At 42.9% G+C, this 15,408-nt stretch overlaps 1 protein-coding gene across 1 annotated transcript in view; it reads left to right on the forward strand.

Moving 5' to 3' along the window:
- The window catches only part of KIAA1211L (KIAA1211-like ortholog), a 99,042-nt gene extending 94,262 nt beyond the window's left edge, over window positions 1-4,780 (forward strand). Inside the window, exons 7-9 of the mRNA XM_006870777.1 lie at window positions 2,822-3,009; window positions 4,270-4,414; window positions 4,641-4,780. Coding sequence (XP_006870839.1) covers window positions 2,822-3,009; window positions 4,270-4,414; window positions 4,641-4,780 — 473 coding nt within the window. The remainder of the gene's footprint in view (window positions 1-2,821; window positions 3,010-4,269; window positions 4,415-4,640) is intronic.
- The last annotated feature ends 10,628 nt before the right edge of the window (window positions 4,781-15,408 follow it).

Genomic DNA, 15,408 nt, shown 5'->3' on the forward strand with positions numbered 1-15,408 from the left:
GTCTCTGTGGGTCGGAACTGACTCAACGGCACTTAGCAACCACCACAATATAGTGTTTAAAGATGAACACTTGGATGATAGAACTATAAAGAAAAGTAAGGAAGTAAGTCCATAAAAAGTACGATAAAAAAGGGTCATCAGTAGTGTTGGCTCTTAGGGATGAGGGAAGGGCCTGTGATAAGGGTGGGCCGGTGGAGGCTTCAGGTGTGGCCGGTAAATCCTGGCCTAAGTAATGATTAGAAAGGTGGTCTGCTTTATACTGATTCATTAAGCAAAAACTATGTTATCTTAAGTTTTATGTATCTGCATTATATTTAACAATAAAAATGTGTTGTTTTAAAAAAAAAACCCAAAAGATAATGGAATTTTTCCATGAAGTTTTTGAAGCCCCCTCCATGAGTTGAAGTCCTAACTCCAACCCTAGTACCTGTGTATGTAATACTGTTTGGAAATACGGTTTTCTTTTGTTGTGTTGATGAGATCATATCGGAGAAGCATGGGTCCTAAGCTGAATCCTTCTGCTACATGACATCAAGTGATGTGCAGACACAGGAGACACCATGTAGAACTGGAGGTCAGTGAGTCTACAAGCCCAGGAACACCCATGATTGCCTGCAGCTACGAGAAGCTCAAAGAGACAAAAAGGATCTTTCCCTGGGGCCAGTGCCCTGAATTCAGACTTCTAGCCTCCAAAACTGTGTAGAAATAAAATTCTATTCTTTAAAGCTATCCACCCTTGGTAATTTTTGGTTTGGGCAGCACTGATAAACAAAGAGAAAACTTTAGTGGGAGATTCACTCTTGCCTCAGCCCAGTTTCTGGTGGGCCCTGCTGATCCTTGGTGCTCTAGATGCATCTGGAAGCTAGCTAGATGCATCCCTCCAATCTCTGTCTCCGCCTTCACATGGCCACCTTCCCTCTGTTGTCTCATCTCCTCTTTTCATAGGAATATCAGTCATGTTCGATGAAAACCCCTCCACTTCAATATGTCATTGTCAATTACATCTACAAAATCCCAAACGAGCACATTCACAGATACTGAGGTTTAGGACTTGTGGGGGCACAATCCAGCCCATCACTAGTAGCTTCTGTCCCTCACCCCTCCTCCTTATGATCAGGGAACTGAGAGAACTCCTATATACACCCCAAACCAAGGTGTGGAGGCTTGGGTTGGGTCATGAAAACAACGCTAATTCATCTAGGACATCCTGTGGCTTGTGCATCTCCACCTGACTTACTAAGATGCAGTGTGAAGGCGAAAGGGGCCAGGGACATGATGTTTGGCAATACATTGCTGCCTTCATTTTGTATAGTTACAGTGGAGCATCCTGGGTGACAAGCTGGTGGGGAACCTTTGGAGTCAGTGTGCTTTTGATGTACCCATGAGAAGCCACTTTTTTGCAATCCATAGATTTGGTTGCAAAAAAAAAAAAAAAGTTCATTTTTAAACAATGAAGTTAACAACTCCTCAGGATTCCCTGGTGGTCTGCTGAGCTACTTACCAAAAGGTGGCTAATTCAGATACACCCAGAGGTGCCTTGGAAGATCTTTTCGAAGATCACAGCCATTGAAAACCTTATGGAGCACAGTTCTACTCTGACTCACATGAGGTCACCAGGAATTGAAATCTGGTTTGGTTTTGATTTTTTTTACAACAAACTCTCATCATCGAACATATTAAAATAGAGAAGAGCTGCAAAACAGGAGTGGGAATGACCCACAGTTTTACCACCCCAAGTCTGTTGTTGTTGTTATGTGCCGTGGAGTCGGTTCCGACTCATAGTGACCCTGTACAGGATTTCTAAGGCTGTAAATCTTTACGGGAGCAGAACACCTTATCTTTCTCCTGCAGAACAGCTGGTAGTTTCGAACTGCTGACTTTGCGGTTCGCGGCCCGATTCGTAACCACTACGCTACCCCACCCCAAGTCTGTAGTAGTTGTTAAGTTCCATAAAGTCAGTTTTGACCCATAGCGACCCCATGCAGGGTTTCCAAGGAGCAGCTGGTAAGTTTGAACCGCCGACCTTGCAGTTCAAACTGACTTTGAAGTCCAGCACATTATTCCATAGTGCCATACTGCTAATATAAGGAAGAATTTCCTCAGCACAATTTTATGGTTTCGCATTGGGACATAAAAGGAAAAAACTGTGCCTAATTTCACAAAAAGGAGCTCTGGTAGCGTAGTGGTTACGAATCGGGCTGCGAACCTTAAGGTCAGCGGTTCGAAACTACCAGCCGCTCCGCGGGAGAAAGATGAAGCTTTCTACTCCCGTAAAGATTTACAGCCTCGGAAACCCTATACAGGGTCGCTATGGGTCGGAACCGACTCGATGGCACATAACAACAACAACAACAATTTCACAAAGGGAGGGATATGCTTATAGCTTTTAAAAGCAAAGAGAACAACAGTATATAAAGGATTTCCAAGCAAATCACAGGTCAGGTGGCCTGTCCAAAGTGACAGGATTATCTCTATCTGTGTACTTAGGTTTATCTCGTTCCCAAAAGGATTCCGTAGGAGGAAATTGGCTTTAAAATGTGCATTGACCTTGCAGAAGCCATTGCATTTAACTTTCCGTGGCTCAGACTGCAGGAGCATAATCTCTTTGGCACACTTCTGGGCAACTTTAAATAAGAAAACAGCCAGCTAAAGAAAAATAATAGTCTCTCCAGAGAGGCTCCCAAATCTCCTCACCCCCATCCCTACCTCCTACCCAGCCGGAGCCAAAGCTGTATGATATTCACTGAGTGGGAAAAGCAAAACAGGAAACAGAATGAGAAAATGAGACTCTTTTTACATAACCTCGGGCTTTTATCCACAGAAAAGGGTCTGTCTCCTGCAAATGTGGGGCCAGGAGCTGATGGGCAGCCCATGCCACCCTGGATCACCATTGCCCGGCAGAAGCGCCGAGGGGTCCCAGACCTGCCACCCAACCAGGAAGACAGGCTTGGGGTGTGGAACCTGAAGTCTGAAATGGACAAGCAGCCCAAGGCCCCAGAGAGAGCCCAGGTGCGCAACACAAACACTTTCTGTTTCAGGTCCAGGAGAAAGCAAGCCAGCTGGGGGCAGAGGGCTGGTGTCCCCTCCCTGCTGACGACACGTCCTACATGGTCATTCCTGAGTCCATCACCCGTCAGGGTGACTCAGTGAAACCCAGTGAACGATTTGATTTACCTCCACTGTGGAAAAGTCTGCCGGCCTGTGTGCTGGGTCATTAGGGAGGTAGAGAGGCGAGTGACTCACTTAGGCGGTGCATCTAACTCTCTGCTTCCTGCCTCCTAGCAACGCTGCTCCTAGGCATCTGAAGAAACGAAAGGAGGTTAAAATAACTTCTCAGTGAGACTCACAGCGACAGTGTCAACAGCTCCATCTTGGCTCATGGCTCTGTAGTAAATGAGCCCTGTGTTTTGCTGTTGGGCTGGCTGCTTGCTGGGGCTTCATACTCCTCACCTGAGGCTGCACCTGGGGCTTCCATTTTGCTTCCTGGACTGCAAACAGTACTTTTAAACCAAAACAACTGTGATTAGAAGCAGGCCAAGATTCACAGCTTTTCGTATTCCTTTAGCACCAATCCATAAGCATGTTTCAGCTGTGTGCTGAAATGGGCCTGAGCCTGCAGTAAATCTGTGTCCCTTCATTTTAATCAAGACTTCAAATTCACCAGTGCTTACAAAGCCTTAGGTTGTTGTTGCTGCTAAGTACCATAGAGTCGGTTCCGACTCTTCGTGACCCTGCACAGGGTTTCTGAGGCTGTAAATCTTTACAGGAGCAGAAAGCCTCATCTTTCTCCCATGGAACAGCTGGTAGTTTCGAACTGCCGACCTTGAGGTTAGCAGCCTGATTCGTAATCACTACGCTACCAGAGCTCCACCTAGGAATTTTATAAGAGATATATTATCCAGTGAGTCTCAGTTTAGGGCCTCAGCATTCACTCACACCAGGTACCCTAAAGTTCTCAAAAATATTTCCAAGTTCATTTTGATTTTCAACTTGAGTCACTGCAGTCCAACAATCTGGGGCTGAGGACAGGAAAGAGACTGTGACACACCTGTGGACTCAAGGTAAGGACCAACACTGGTCTGAGCTCCCTTTTAGGAAGGCTTGGCGTCAGTGAGTTGACAAGTTGGAGCTTGATGAAGCAAGTGCCAGCAGGCATGGCTCATCTTGGTGGGGAAACCTTTTGGTGAAAGTAAGTCACTGTGGTAATGTTTGCTTCCTATCTGAATCACCTGTACCCACATGGTACATGTCTTTCTCATATTCTAATAGGTGTCCACAAAACAAGGTGACTTTGTCCGCAGTAAATCTTTCCTGATAGCACCGGCTAAGCCCTCTGTGGAACGGAAGCATGGGACAAAACTCAGCCTCAAAGAGGGATTGCAAAGAGGGATCTCACTGTCCCATCAGAACTTGGGTATGAAATATACAAAATCTTACTAAACGCTTTGAAATAGTGCTTGGGATCGTTCTTGTTTTTATTCTGGACATTTCTCTCACCTCACTGCATTACACACATTCTTCTGCTAAGCCTTCTTGGCATGTTTACATATTAATAAATCTATGTTTGAGAGCACGGTCAAGAGACTTAAGTGAAACTCCCAAGTCATTTGTCATGTTGCTGTTTGTTTTCTTTCCAACAGTTCAGTCTGCAGGGATGACGGAGAAAGAATTGAACCAGCTGAAGAGGGCCAGTTATGCCAGTGCAGATCAGCCATCCTGGATGGAGCTTGCCAGAAAGAAATCGCAAGCCTGGAGCGACATGCCCCAGATTATAAAATAGGTTGACCGTGTTCTGATAAAGAATGTCCAACACCTTCACGAGCCACTTAGTTTAAAAACCACCAGTAAATCATGACAAACAAACTGTGAAACTAAAGATTGATTTGTATCATCTAGTTACCAGAGAGTGAGGGAGCTCAGGGGAGAGGGGAGGAGCCAGGCAAAACAAAGAGGCCTAGAAGTGCCCCCAAACAAGAACAACTTTGAAGAAGGCCAGTAATGTGTGCTTGTGCACAAATGGATGAACGTGGGTGTAGGCTTAACATTCCCTTAATTACGGAGGGCTCAGGCAAGGTGGAAAAGTGGAAATGAAATGTGGATGAAAAATTGGGATGTGTCTGCGGGGCCCGAAAAAGAAAACTGTTTTAGAAGCATGTGTGTACTGTGCTTCCATCTGAGATAAACCCATTGTCTCTGGTTGCTGTCTTGCCTGTGGACCCTGTCCTTTCATGTTTACTACTAGGCATGACATCCGCAGTGAAACAGGGATGCTGTTTCCCAGAGCAGCTATAAAACCAACTGTTTTCCTGGCGATAGCCACTGGAAGAGGAGGAGAAGGGAACATAGCAGGGTTCATCAGTTCACAGACTGTTTCCAAAAATAATTTCTGAAAATGTTTTCACTAACGTCTGTTGTCTTTAGCCATTGCACAATGAATTGCCTGTTCAATAAAAGACTTCCAACATAGTTTCTGACGTTTGGGAAATGTTATTCCTGCTCTCATCTGTAGAGTGTCTTCTATGGTATTGAGCTGTGTACTGTGGATGGCATTTCATTGAATACTTACCTGCATTAAATTAAAATCCAAATGAGGTTGATTTTGGAGTTGGACTTTGGGGAAAATAATCTTTTTTTTTTTTTCCAATAAGATTTTTGTTTCTGAAGTCAGAAAATAATGCTAGTGTTTATGTTCTGTTTTTGTTTTGTTTTTTCCTCATTTAATCTATTTGGTACAACATATGAAAATGTAAAATTTCCTGAAAAGGTTTTATTCTTTTCCAGTCTGCACATTTCTTTTGGAAACTGGGTTAGTAATGCATTTAGCCAGTGTGACCCCTGAATACAGAGTCAAGAGAAGGCAGACAGCGAGAGGATGTATATCTGGGTCTCAGAATTGTGTCTAAGTTATAGAATACCTCTTTATTTTTAAAAACATTTCCAGTTTGTTCCTTTGAACAAGTTTATTTCCATGAAAATATGTATGTTGATGTTAAATGCCGTTGAGTGCTTTCCAACTCATAGCAACCCTGTATAGGATTTCCAAGGAGCAGCTAGTGGGTTTGAACTGTCTACCTTAAAATTCAAAGTCCAGTGCTAATCCTACAGAGCCACACCATTAAGTGGTTGACATTTAGCCATCAGAATTGGGAAGACCTCATCCTATATTATTTGATTTTATGTACCCTATTTTACTGTATTTTCCATCTTCATGAATAATTCCTTTTCTAGCTGTTAGAACTGCACAACTTGAGAAAGTCTAACTTTATTGAATTCAAAATGCAAAACACCTGAAAGCATAATGAAGGGCATTGTCTTGTGGCTATTCACAACTTAAAATACAAAGCCCTGACACAGGTTTTTTTCCCCAACCAGATTGATTAATTGCATTCTTTTAGAGTGGTGATGGTGGCTATGTGCCATGGAGTCAGTGCTGACTCATAGCAACCCTGTAGAGGGTTTCTGAGGCTGTAAATTTTTACAGGAGCAGAAAGCCTCATCTTTCTCCCGTGGAACAGCTGGTAGTTTCAAACTGCTGACCCTGCGGTTCGCAACCTGATTCGTAACCACTATGCTACCAAGCTCCTTTCTCTTAGAGCAGTCAATAGGAATTCCATGGTGAATATGCTCTCAGTGAGAGCTCAATTCATCTAGCCGTCACCAAAAAGTGTAGACTGAATAGTCTTAAGTGAAAGCACCTCATGTGTGTGAAGCAGAAACTATGCTTCAAACAAGATTATATCTAAAGGCATAGATAGGGGTTAGGATTCTAACAGGTGTATTTCATGAAACACAGTCTAAATCATAACAATTAACTTCAACTATTATTAAGTGCGGTGCTGTGGGCTAATGCGTCAGACAGACAGCAAAGTCGTTTGAACTGCAAGATCGGTGGTTCAAGCTCACCAGCTGCTCCTCGGAAACCCTATACAGGGTTGTGATGGGTCGGAACCGACTCGACGGCACTTAACAACAACAACAAGAAGAACAACAACATCCCTGTTAAGGAGATCTAGTAGCATAGAGGTTACAAATCGGGCTGCTAACCTCAAGGCCAGCTAGTTCGAAACTCCCAGTGGTTCCATGGGAGAAAGATGAGACTTTCTGCTCCCGTAAAGATTTACAGCCTCAGAAACCCTATACAGGGTCGCTATGAGTTGGAACTGACTCCATGGCACATTACTACCACCGTCATCCCCATTAAGGAGCTCTCATTGCGTAGTGGTTACAAGTCACAAGTGATGATCTCAAGGTCAGCAATTTGAAACTATCAGCTGTTCTGTAGGCGAAAGATGAGACTTTCTTCTGTAAAGATTTAGAGCCTCAGAAATTCTATGCAGGGTCTCTATGAGTGAGAACTGACTTCATGGCACACCACCACCATCATTCCCATTTAAAAAAAAAAAAAAATGTTAGTGCAGAATTGAATCAGTGTCCTCAAAGTCTAGACCTGGAAGCATTGAACTTGACTGTCTCAAATGTTCTTACGTCCTTGGGACAAGCACACACCTCGTGATGCCTACCTTGGGTGACCATACTTAGTTCTTCAGAAGCACTGGAGAAAGTGTGAGAGGTTTTTTGGTTTTGTTATTTTTACTGATAAGCATTCTAAGCTATGTGGCCTTTCACCCATCCCTTCACTTTTAGCCAATACCTTTGTAGTAGGCATTGCACAAGGAACTGGAGTACCTTGATGAGTAAGTGTACAGGCAGGCTAATCTCATGACCCAGGCATTCTAGTTGGGGTAGAGTGGAGTGGGGGACACACCAAATAAATAAACATGGGAAAATAGCAAGTTTAACCATGAACCTAAAACAGAGGCACTTGGTCATGACAGGAAGGCATTGAGATTAAAGGGTTGGCTGAAAGGTGACCTCATTATCCAAATAAACTATCCATGCAAAAAAGTCAAAATGAAGAGAACACACCAGGCTGAGGTAAGAGCTCTGCAAAGGTCAGAGGTGGGAATCAGATCTTGTGTGTACAAGGAGTAGCAATGTAGCTGGGACTTTCTGAACAGGGCAAAAAGCAGAAGAGAACGAATTAGAAGGTAGGATGGACCCGTTGTGGAAGGCTGTATGGGGCGATGGAGCTTTTTCTAAATGCTTCAGAAGGCCTCGGTAGGAGATTTTGTAGCACTATAGGATAAGCATTACACTGCTAGCTGCAGGATTGGCCGTTCAAACCCACCAGCTGTTTCTCGGGAGAAAGTGAGGCTACCTGCTCCTGAGAAGATTTACAGCCCAGAAATCCTGCACAGGGTTGCTTTGTGTTGGAAACAACACAATGGCAGTGAGTTTGTTTGTTTGTTTTTTTAAATAGGAAGCCAGTAAAAAGAGGAGTGATAAGAAATGGTGTGATTTACATCATAAGAAGATGGTTGTAGCTGATGGGTGAGACTTGACTGTGTGGAGAGAGGAAGCTTAAAGACAATGTGGTCCATCTAGGATCATGAAGGTCTGGTCTGTGGTAATGGTGCTTATGGGAAGAAGTGGATGGATCTAAAACATGTGTTAAAGGTAATATATAAGCCAACAGGCTGACGGGTTTTGATGAGGTGTGAAAAGGATGAATGGATGCAGAGAAGATGTAGATTTGGGGCGGGAACTCCAGGGTGAATAGTGATTCATATACATAAATATAGAGGATGCAAAGAAATCATCCGTCCAGTTTTGCTCATCTTAACTTTGAGATTCCCATGAAACATTTAAGTGGGAATGTCACATAAACAAAGTTAGGAATTTTGGAAGTCGTCAGCATTTAGGATGGAAATTCAGGGATCTGAAAGAGAACTAACTTGAAGAAAAGGGTCCTAGGATGATCCAACATTTGGAATCTAGGTAAAGAAGAGCCAGCAAAGGAGCCCGAGGAAGAGTCTGTGAAGGAAAAGGGAAAGCAGATGAGAACAAAGCAGGAGAGAATGCTAGAAGGAAGAAGGAGGAATCAGTTTTGTCAGCTGGAATCTGCTAGAGGACCAGCCAGATGAGAACCAGTGACCAATGGCTCTGGAAGCACGGAAATCATAGGCGACCTTGACAAGAGCAATTTCAGTAAAATGTTAGAGAAGGAAGCCCAGACAGAGTGGGGCGAGTCCAGTCAGCCTTTGAAGACACCCTAAAATCAACGTTTAAGAACTTGTACAGTAAATGGGAACAGAAGGAACAGCAGTAGCTAGAGCAACATGTAGAACTAACAGAATTGTTTTATTTTTTGTTCTTTAGAAGGAAGATGTGATAGCATGTTTAAGTGTTGCTAGGAATACATACCTAGGAGAGAAGAGAACATTCTTGAAGCATGTCTTACTTTGCCTACCAGACTTCAGTAAGGATAAAATACCTGGTGTTCCTAGAAACTGGACTCTTGGGTTTTGATCAAGTTGCAAAGGGAGGTCCCACTGTGATGACAACGTAGTTATGCTCTCCCCCTGTTTTCCCTGGCTAACTGTGAATGCCTATCCATTTTTCTTACCTTGGTTTGACTGTTACTGCCCAATTTTCATATTCAGGGAGAATGGTGTTGGATATTATTTGACTCTGCAGAGTTCTGGTGTGTCACTATATAAGGTAAGAACTTGACTGCTAACCACAGGTGGGCAGTTCAAACCCACCAGCCTACTCTTTGGAAACTCTATACAGAGTTGCTATGAGTTAGAACCGACTCAATGGTACTTACCAACAACATAACAACAGCATACAGAGCTCTGGTAACCCCTCACTTACTGAGTACATATATGAGTAAATTCTGTAATTCAGGGAAAATTTGATTTAAATACCAGCAAATTATGTTGTTGTTGTTGTTAAATGCCATTGTGTTGGTTCTGACTCATAGCAACTCTGTATAGAGTTTCCTAGGAGTGGTGGTGAGCTTCAACTGTCAACCTTGAAGTTCAAATTGACTTTGCAATCCAGCGCATTAACCCACAGCACCACAGTTGGGAAATTCCAAAGCCTACCCCATAATTCTTTGATCTTGTGTTTCCATGGTTCCTTCACACTTGATGATGGTTGCCATCTTTCCCCAGAGTTTGGTCCCTTTTGCATCCATCTTTGCATACTTTTTCTTGGTAAACATTATGAAATCTTCATAAGGAAGGGACATGTGCTAAAGGACATAGCCTTCTGTAGCTACCTAGTCACCTACTTCTGCTTACCTGCAGTAAGGCAATGATCTCTTGGTTATCCCAAGTCTGCCTTGTGGTCTCACACTCATAGACCACCCCATACAACTTCATAGAGAATTTCTTCAGAACAAATGGAGTGTGTCACTGAGGAAAATTTTGACGAATAGAATTTTCCTCACCTCATCTAAGTCTATCCTTTGATAAATGCCAGCAACCATCCCCAGTAAAATCTGAGGCTCCTGGGGAGTTCTTGTGACACCATCTATGCTCTGTCATATTTCTCAAATAATTCATTTTCTAGAGCTTACTAGCTGTAAACAGCCCTGAAGATAGCTTCCCTCACTACTTCTTAGGGAGCTGAATATCCCTCTCTCTTAAGATCCTGGTGTGGCGCTGTGGGTTAATGCACCAGACTGCAAAGCCATTTGAACTGCAAGGTCGGCAGTTCAAGCTCACCAGCCACTCCTGGGAAACCCTCGACAGGGTCACTATGGGTCGAAATCGACTCGAAGGCACTTCACAACAACAAGACTACTGTCACTGCCTCTAGCTCAGGCAAGCCTCTGTTCTGAGAATAACCAAAAGCTTCCTCATCTGCACTGAGGAGAAAATGCTGATCTATTTCACAGTAAAGGAAAAACTACTGAGTAAATATATGTGCCCTGGAAATTTTAAGAAAAATGCAGTGCGGTAGTATAAAGTCTGGTTGACAAGGTGGAGGGCATCTCTTCTTTGCCACATTTAGGTCTTTCTTTAGTCCATCACCTTTAACATCTTTAGCCCAACTCAGCTCTTCTTTAGCCCAAGTTCAGCTCCCCTTGTTCCCCTTCCCATACATTTGGGTCTTAATTTCAAGGGAAGGGATCTTATTGGCCAAGTGTTTCCCTTTGCCCACAGGTTTAACTATGAAAAGACAATCCTTGGTCAAAGCAATCATACTTAGGGAGCAAGGAAAGCCAGGGTTGTGGGAGTAACCCTCAAGTCAGAAGGAAAAATGTATTGGTAGGTTCACAACAGCTAGAAAGTGTGAATTCCTTAGCATGGCAAATAAGACCCTTCTTGATCTGTCTCCTTCTGACCTAGTGTTTTGTCATGACATTTTCTGACATGTGTTGCCCCCAGACCTAGCATTCTGACTAAATGCAACTACTTGTGAGGATAGTGCAGGACTGTGAGTGTTTCATTCTGCTATGCATAGGGTAGCTAGCTATGACTCAGAGCCGACTCAATGATACCTAACAACAACAACAACAACACACTTGTTTTCTATGTAACTTTTCATCAGTAGTTATTAACAGCAATTACAATAATTTATTTTGCAACCTTACCGTCTGTCATACTTCAGACAGATTGTCAGGAGGGACCAGTCACTGGAGAAGGATATCATGTTTGGTAAGGTGGAGGGTCAGAGAAAAAGAGAAAGACCCCCAACGAGATGGATTGGCCAAGTGGCTGCATCGATGGACTCAAGCATGGCAACAGTACTGAGGTTGGCCCAGGATCGGGCAGTGTTTGGTTCTGCTGTGCATAAGGTCGCTATGGGTCGGTACCAACTCGATGGCACCTAACAACAACCCATTAATCAATTAGTAGTTCCACATCATTAACCCACCCTTTTTTACTCTCCCACCTTTTGCTAATAAATGTTGGTTTTTGTAAAAAAAAAAAAAAAAGAAAAAAGAAAAATGCTGTCCATTAGGTAGATTCAAGATTTGCATCTTTTTTAAGAGGGAGGAAAAAGAAAAAGGTTGTTGTCTTTTTCTTTAGAACCTAAGAGAAAACAATAGGGAAAAAATATTTATGACAGCTGTGATGGCTTAAAAATAGGTCCTAAAATTATTTGATTAACTTGCCTTCAAAAGGTGGATCCCAATTCCCCTTCCCTTTTGCATGGGCTGGACTTAGTGTACACTTCTAATAGAAGGCAGCAAATATGAATGTCTCTTCTGAAGCTAGATGTGAGGCCTTATGACCTTTCTCTTATGCTCATGTAGATTGTTTGTTCTGAGGGGAGTACATGAGAGACCCACATGGGAAGGAACTGTGGTATCTTGTCAACTACCAGCATGAACTTAGGAGCCACATGAATGAGCCACCTGGGAAATGGGTCTAGACCCCATCCTCGGTCAAGACTTCAGAAGACAGCATCCGAGCTAATGTTGTGAGGCAACCTCATGAGTGTCTTGACTGCATGCCAGACTCAAACTGCCCAGTTCATTCACTCCCAAATCCTGACCCACTAAAACTTTGAGATGAGAAAACTTTATTTTTCTTATTGTTACTATTAAGTGCCATTGAGTCAGTTCTGACCTGTAGCAACACTGCATAGGGTTTCCGAGGAGCAGCTGGTGAGCATGAACCGCTGACCTTGAATTTCAAACTGACCTTGCAGTCCAGCGCATTAACCTGCAGCATCACACCAGGACTCAAACAACAACCAGGGGAAAAAGAGAAACAATATGATTTTTGTTTTCATATTTGGGTCACCTTCTAAAGTGCAGGTTGTCTGGCAGAGATAGCTGGGGCTCCACCAAAGACCTGCTCTCCCCTTGCATAGTGTGGAAGCAGTTCCTGGAAGCATTACATATAAAATCTGTGGATTACATATGTAGACTCTTCTCATCCCCAACACACACGCCTACCTACACTTGAAACCCTGGCACTTGAGTTCTGGTGAGTGGAAAGTGGTCAGAAGTGATGTGTACTTTACATATCAAGTCAGGTATGCTAGACAGGGTCCAGGAAAAGACAACCAGGATGGCAAGAAGGGTTCCTGTAGGAGAGACACAGAGCATGGGGATGTTTAGCTCAGGGAGACAGGAAAGGCGTAACTCCATAAAGAATAAACAACCAGGACCAGAAATGAAAGCTCAAGTTTTTGTTGTTGTTACGTATCATCGAGTTGCTACCAACTCATAGCGACCTTATGCACAGCGAAACAAAACACTACCCGATCCTGGGCCAACCTCATTACTGTTGCCACGCTTGAGTCCATTGATGTTGCTTCTTGGCCAATCCATATCGTTGGGGTTCTTCCTCTTTCTCTCTGACCTTCCTTACCAAATATGATATCCTTCTCCAGTGACTGCTCCCTCCTGACAATATATCCGAATTATGAGAGACAAAGTTTGGCCATCCTGGCCTTGAAGGAGCACTCTGGCTGCACTTCTTCCAAAATGGTTCTTTTGGCAGCCAATGGCACTTTCAATATTCTCCTCCAAAACCATAACTCAAAAGCATCAATTCTACGGTCTTCCTTATTCAATGTCCAGCTTTCGCGTGCATATGAGGTTATTGAAAATACCATGTCTTGGGTCAGGTGCACCTTAGTCCTCAAGCTAACATCTTTGCTCTTCAACACTTTAAAAAGGTCTTGTGTAGCAGATTTACTTAATGCAATATGCATTTGATTTCTTGACTGCTGCTTCCATGAGTGTTGATAGTTGATACAATAAGAATGAAGTCCTCAACAACTTCAATCTTTTCTCCGTTGATAAGAATGTTGTTTATTGGTCCAGTGGTGAGGATTTTTGTTTCTTTACATTGAGATGTAATCCATACCAAAGGCTGTGCTCTTTGGCTTATTCAGTAAATGTTTTAAGTCCTTTTCACTTTCAGCAAGCAAGTTGTATCATCTGCATATCGCAGGTTGTTAATGAGTCTTCCTCCAATCCTGATGCGCGTTTTTATTCACCTAACCCGGCTTCTCGGATTATTTGCTCATCATACAGGTTGAATGAGTATGGTGAAAGAATACAACCTTGTCACACACCTTTCTTAATTTTAAACCATTCAGTGTTCCCATGTTCTGTTTGAACAACTGCCTCTTAGTCCAGGTACAGATTCCTCATGGGCACAATTAAGTGTTCCAGAATACTCACACTTCGCAATATTGTCCATAGCTTGTCATGATCCACACAATTGAAAGCCTTTGCGTAGTCAATAAAACACAGGTAAATATATTTCTGATATTCTCTATTTTCAGCCAAGATCCATCGGACATCAGCAATGATATCTCTCATTCCACGGCCTCTTCTGAATCCAGCTTGAACCTCTGCAAGCTCTCTGTCAATGTATGCCTGCAGCCGTTTCTGTATTACCTTTAGTAAAACTTTATTCAAATGGGATATCAAAGAGATTGTCTGATGATTTTCAAGTTCAAGAGAAGGAGAAAAATGGCAGGCAATACACAACAAGAGGGAAGTTAGCAGAGAAAAGATGAAGCTAGCAGGAGCCACAGGGAGGAATGTAATAGGTAATGTGAATAGAGGTAAATACTGTTAACTGTTGGTATATGGAGGGGATTGCAATCATTGTAACGAAGCAAAGCATATGACTTTTTGAATGTAAAACTGATGATCTGCTCTATAAACCTTCACTCAATTCACAATAAAAAGTTTAATTTAAAAAAAGAGAGAAGGTGAAAAGAAGAAATGCTTTAGCTATTAGAGTTGTCCAGTGTGTCAGAATACCCTGGTCAGGAGCAAGCTGAGAAGGAATGACCATCCCTCCAGGACATCAACAGGCAAGCAGTTTGGACTGGATTCCCCCAACCTCATCTCCTCGATTTGGAGCTACTCTGTAGCTACATCTCTAAAGCATGTGGGATTCTGACTCAGGCACATTTTACAAATTGCTTTTAATACTAACCATTACCAAGAAATACAGGCATACCTTAAGGAGTAGTGTAGTAGTTACGCATTGGGCTGCTAATGGCAAGGTCAGCAGTTCAAATCTACTAGCCATTCCACAGGAGAAAGGTGATGCTTTCTGTTCCCATAAAGATGCAATGCCTCAGAAACCCTGTACAGAGTTCCTATAAGTTGGAACTGACATGAAGGCACACCACCACCACCACCACCACCACCAGCAGACCTATGAGATACTGCAGGGTCAATTTCAGACCACCACAATGAAGCAAATATTGCAATAAGGTGAGTCCCACAGACTATGGGGTTTCCCAGTGCATTTAAAAGTTATATTTACACTGTATTTGTACTCTATTCAGTGCTCAATAGCATTCTGAAAATTTATGAGAATTCCCAAAATGTGGCACAGAGACATGACACCAATAGACTTGCTCAATGCAGTGTTCACATAAACCTTCAATTTGGAAAAAAAAAAAAAGGATTATCTGTGAAGTTCACTAAAGCAAAGGACAATAAAATGAGGTATGCCTGTAATCATCCAGAAAATAATCTAAATTGAGTTTTATGCCCCTGGTAGTGCAAATCTGGTGTGGCGCTGTGGGATAATGCATCAGACTGCAAAGTTGCTTAAACTGCAAAGT

Source organism: Chrysochloris asiatica, unplaced genomic scaffold, assembly GCF_000296735.1.
Source record: "Chrysochloris asiatica unplaced genomic scaffold, ChrAsi1.0 scaffold00150, whole genome shotgun sequence".
NCBI lineage: Eukaryota > Metazoa > Chordata > Mammalia > Afrosoricida > Chrysochloridae > Chrysochloris > Chrysochloris asiatica.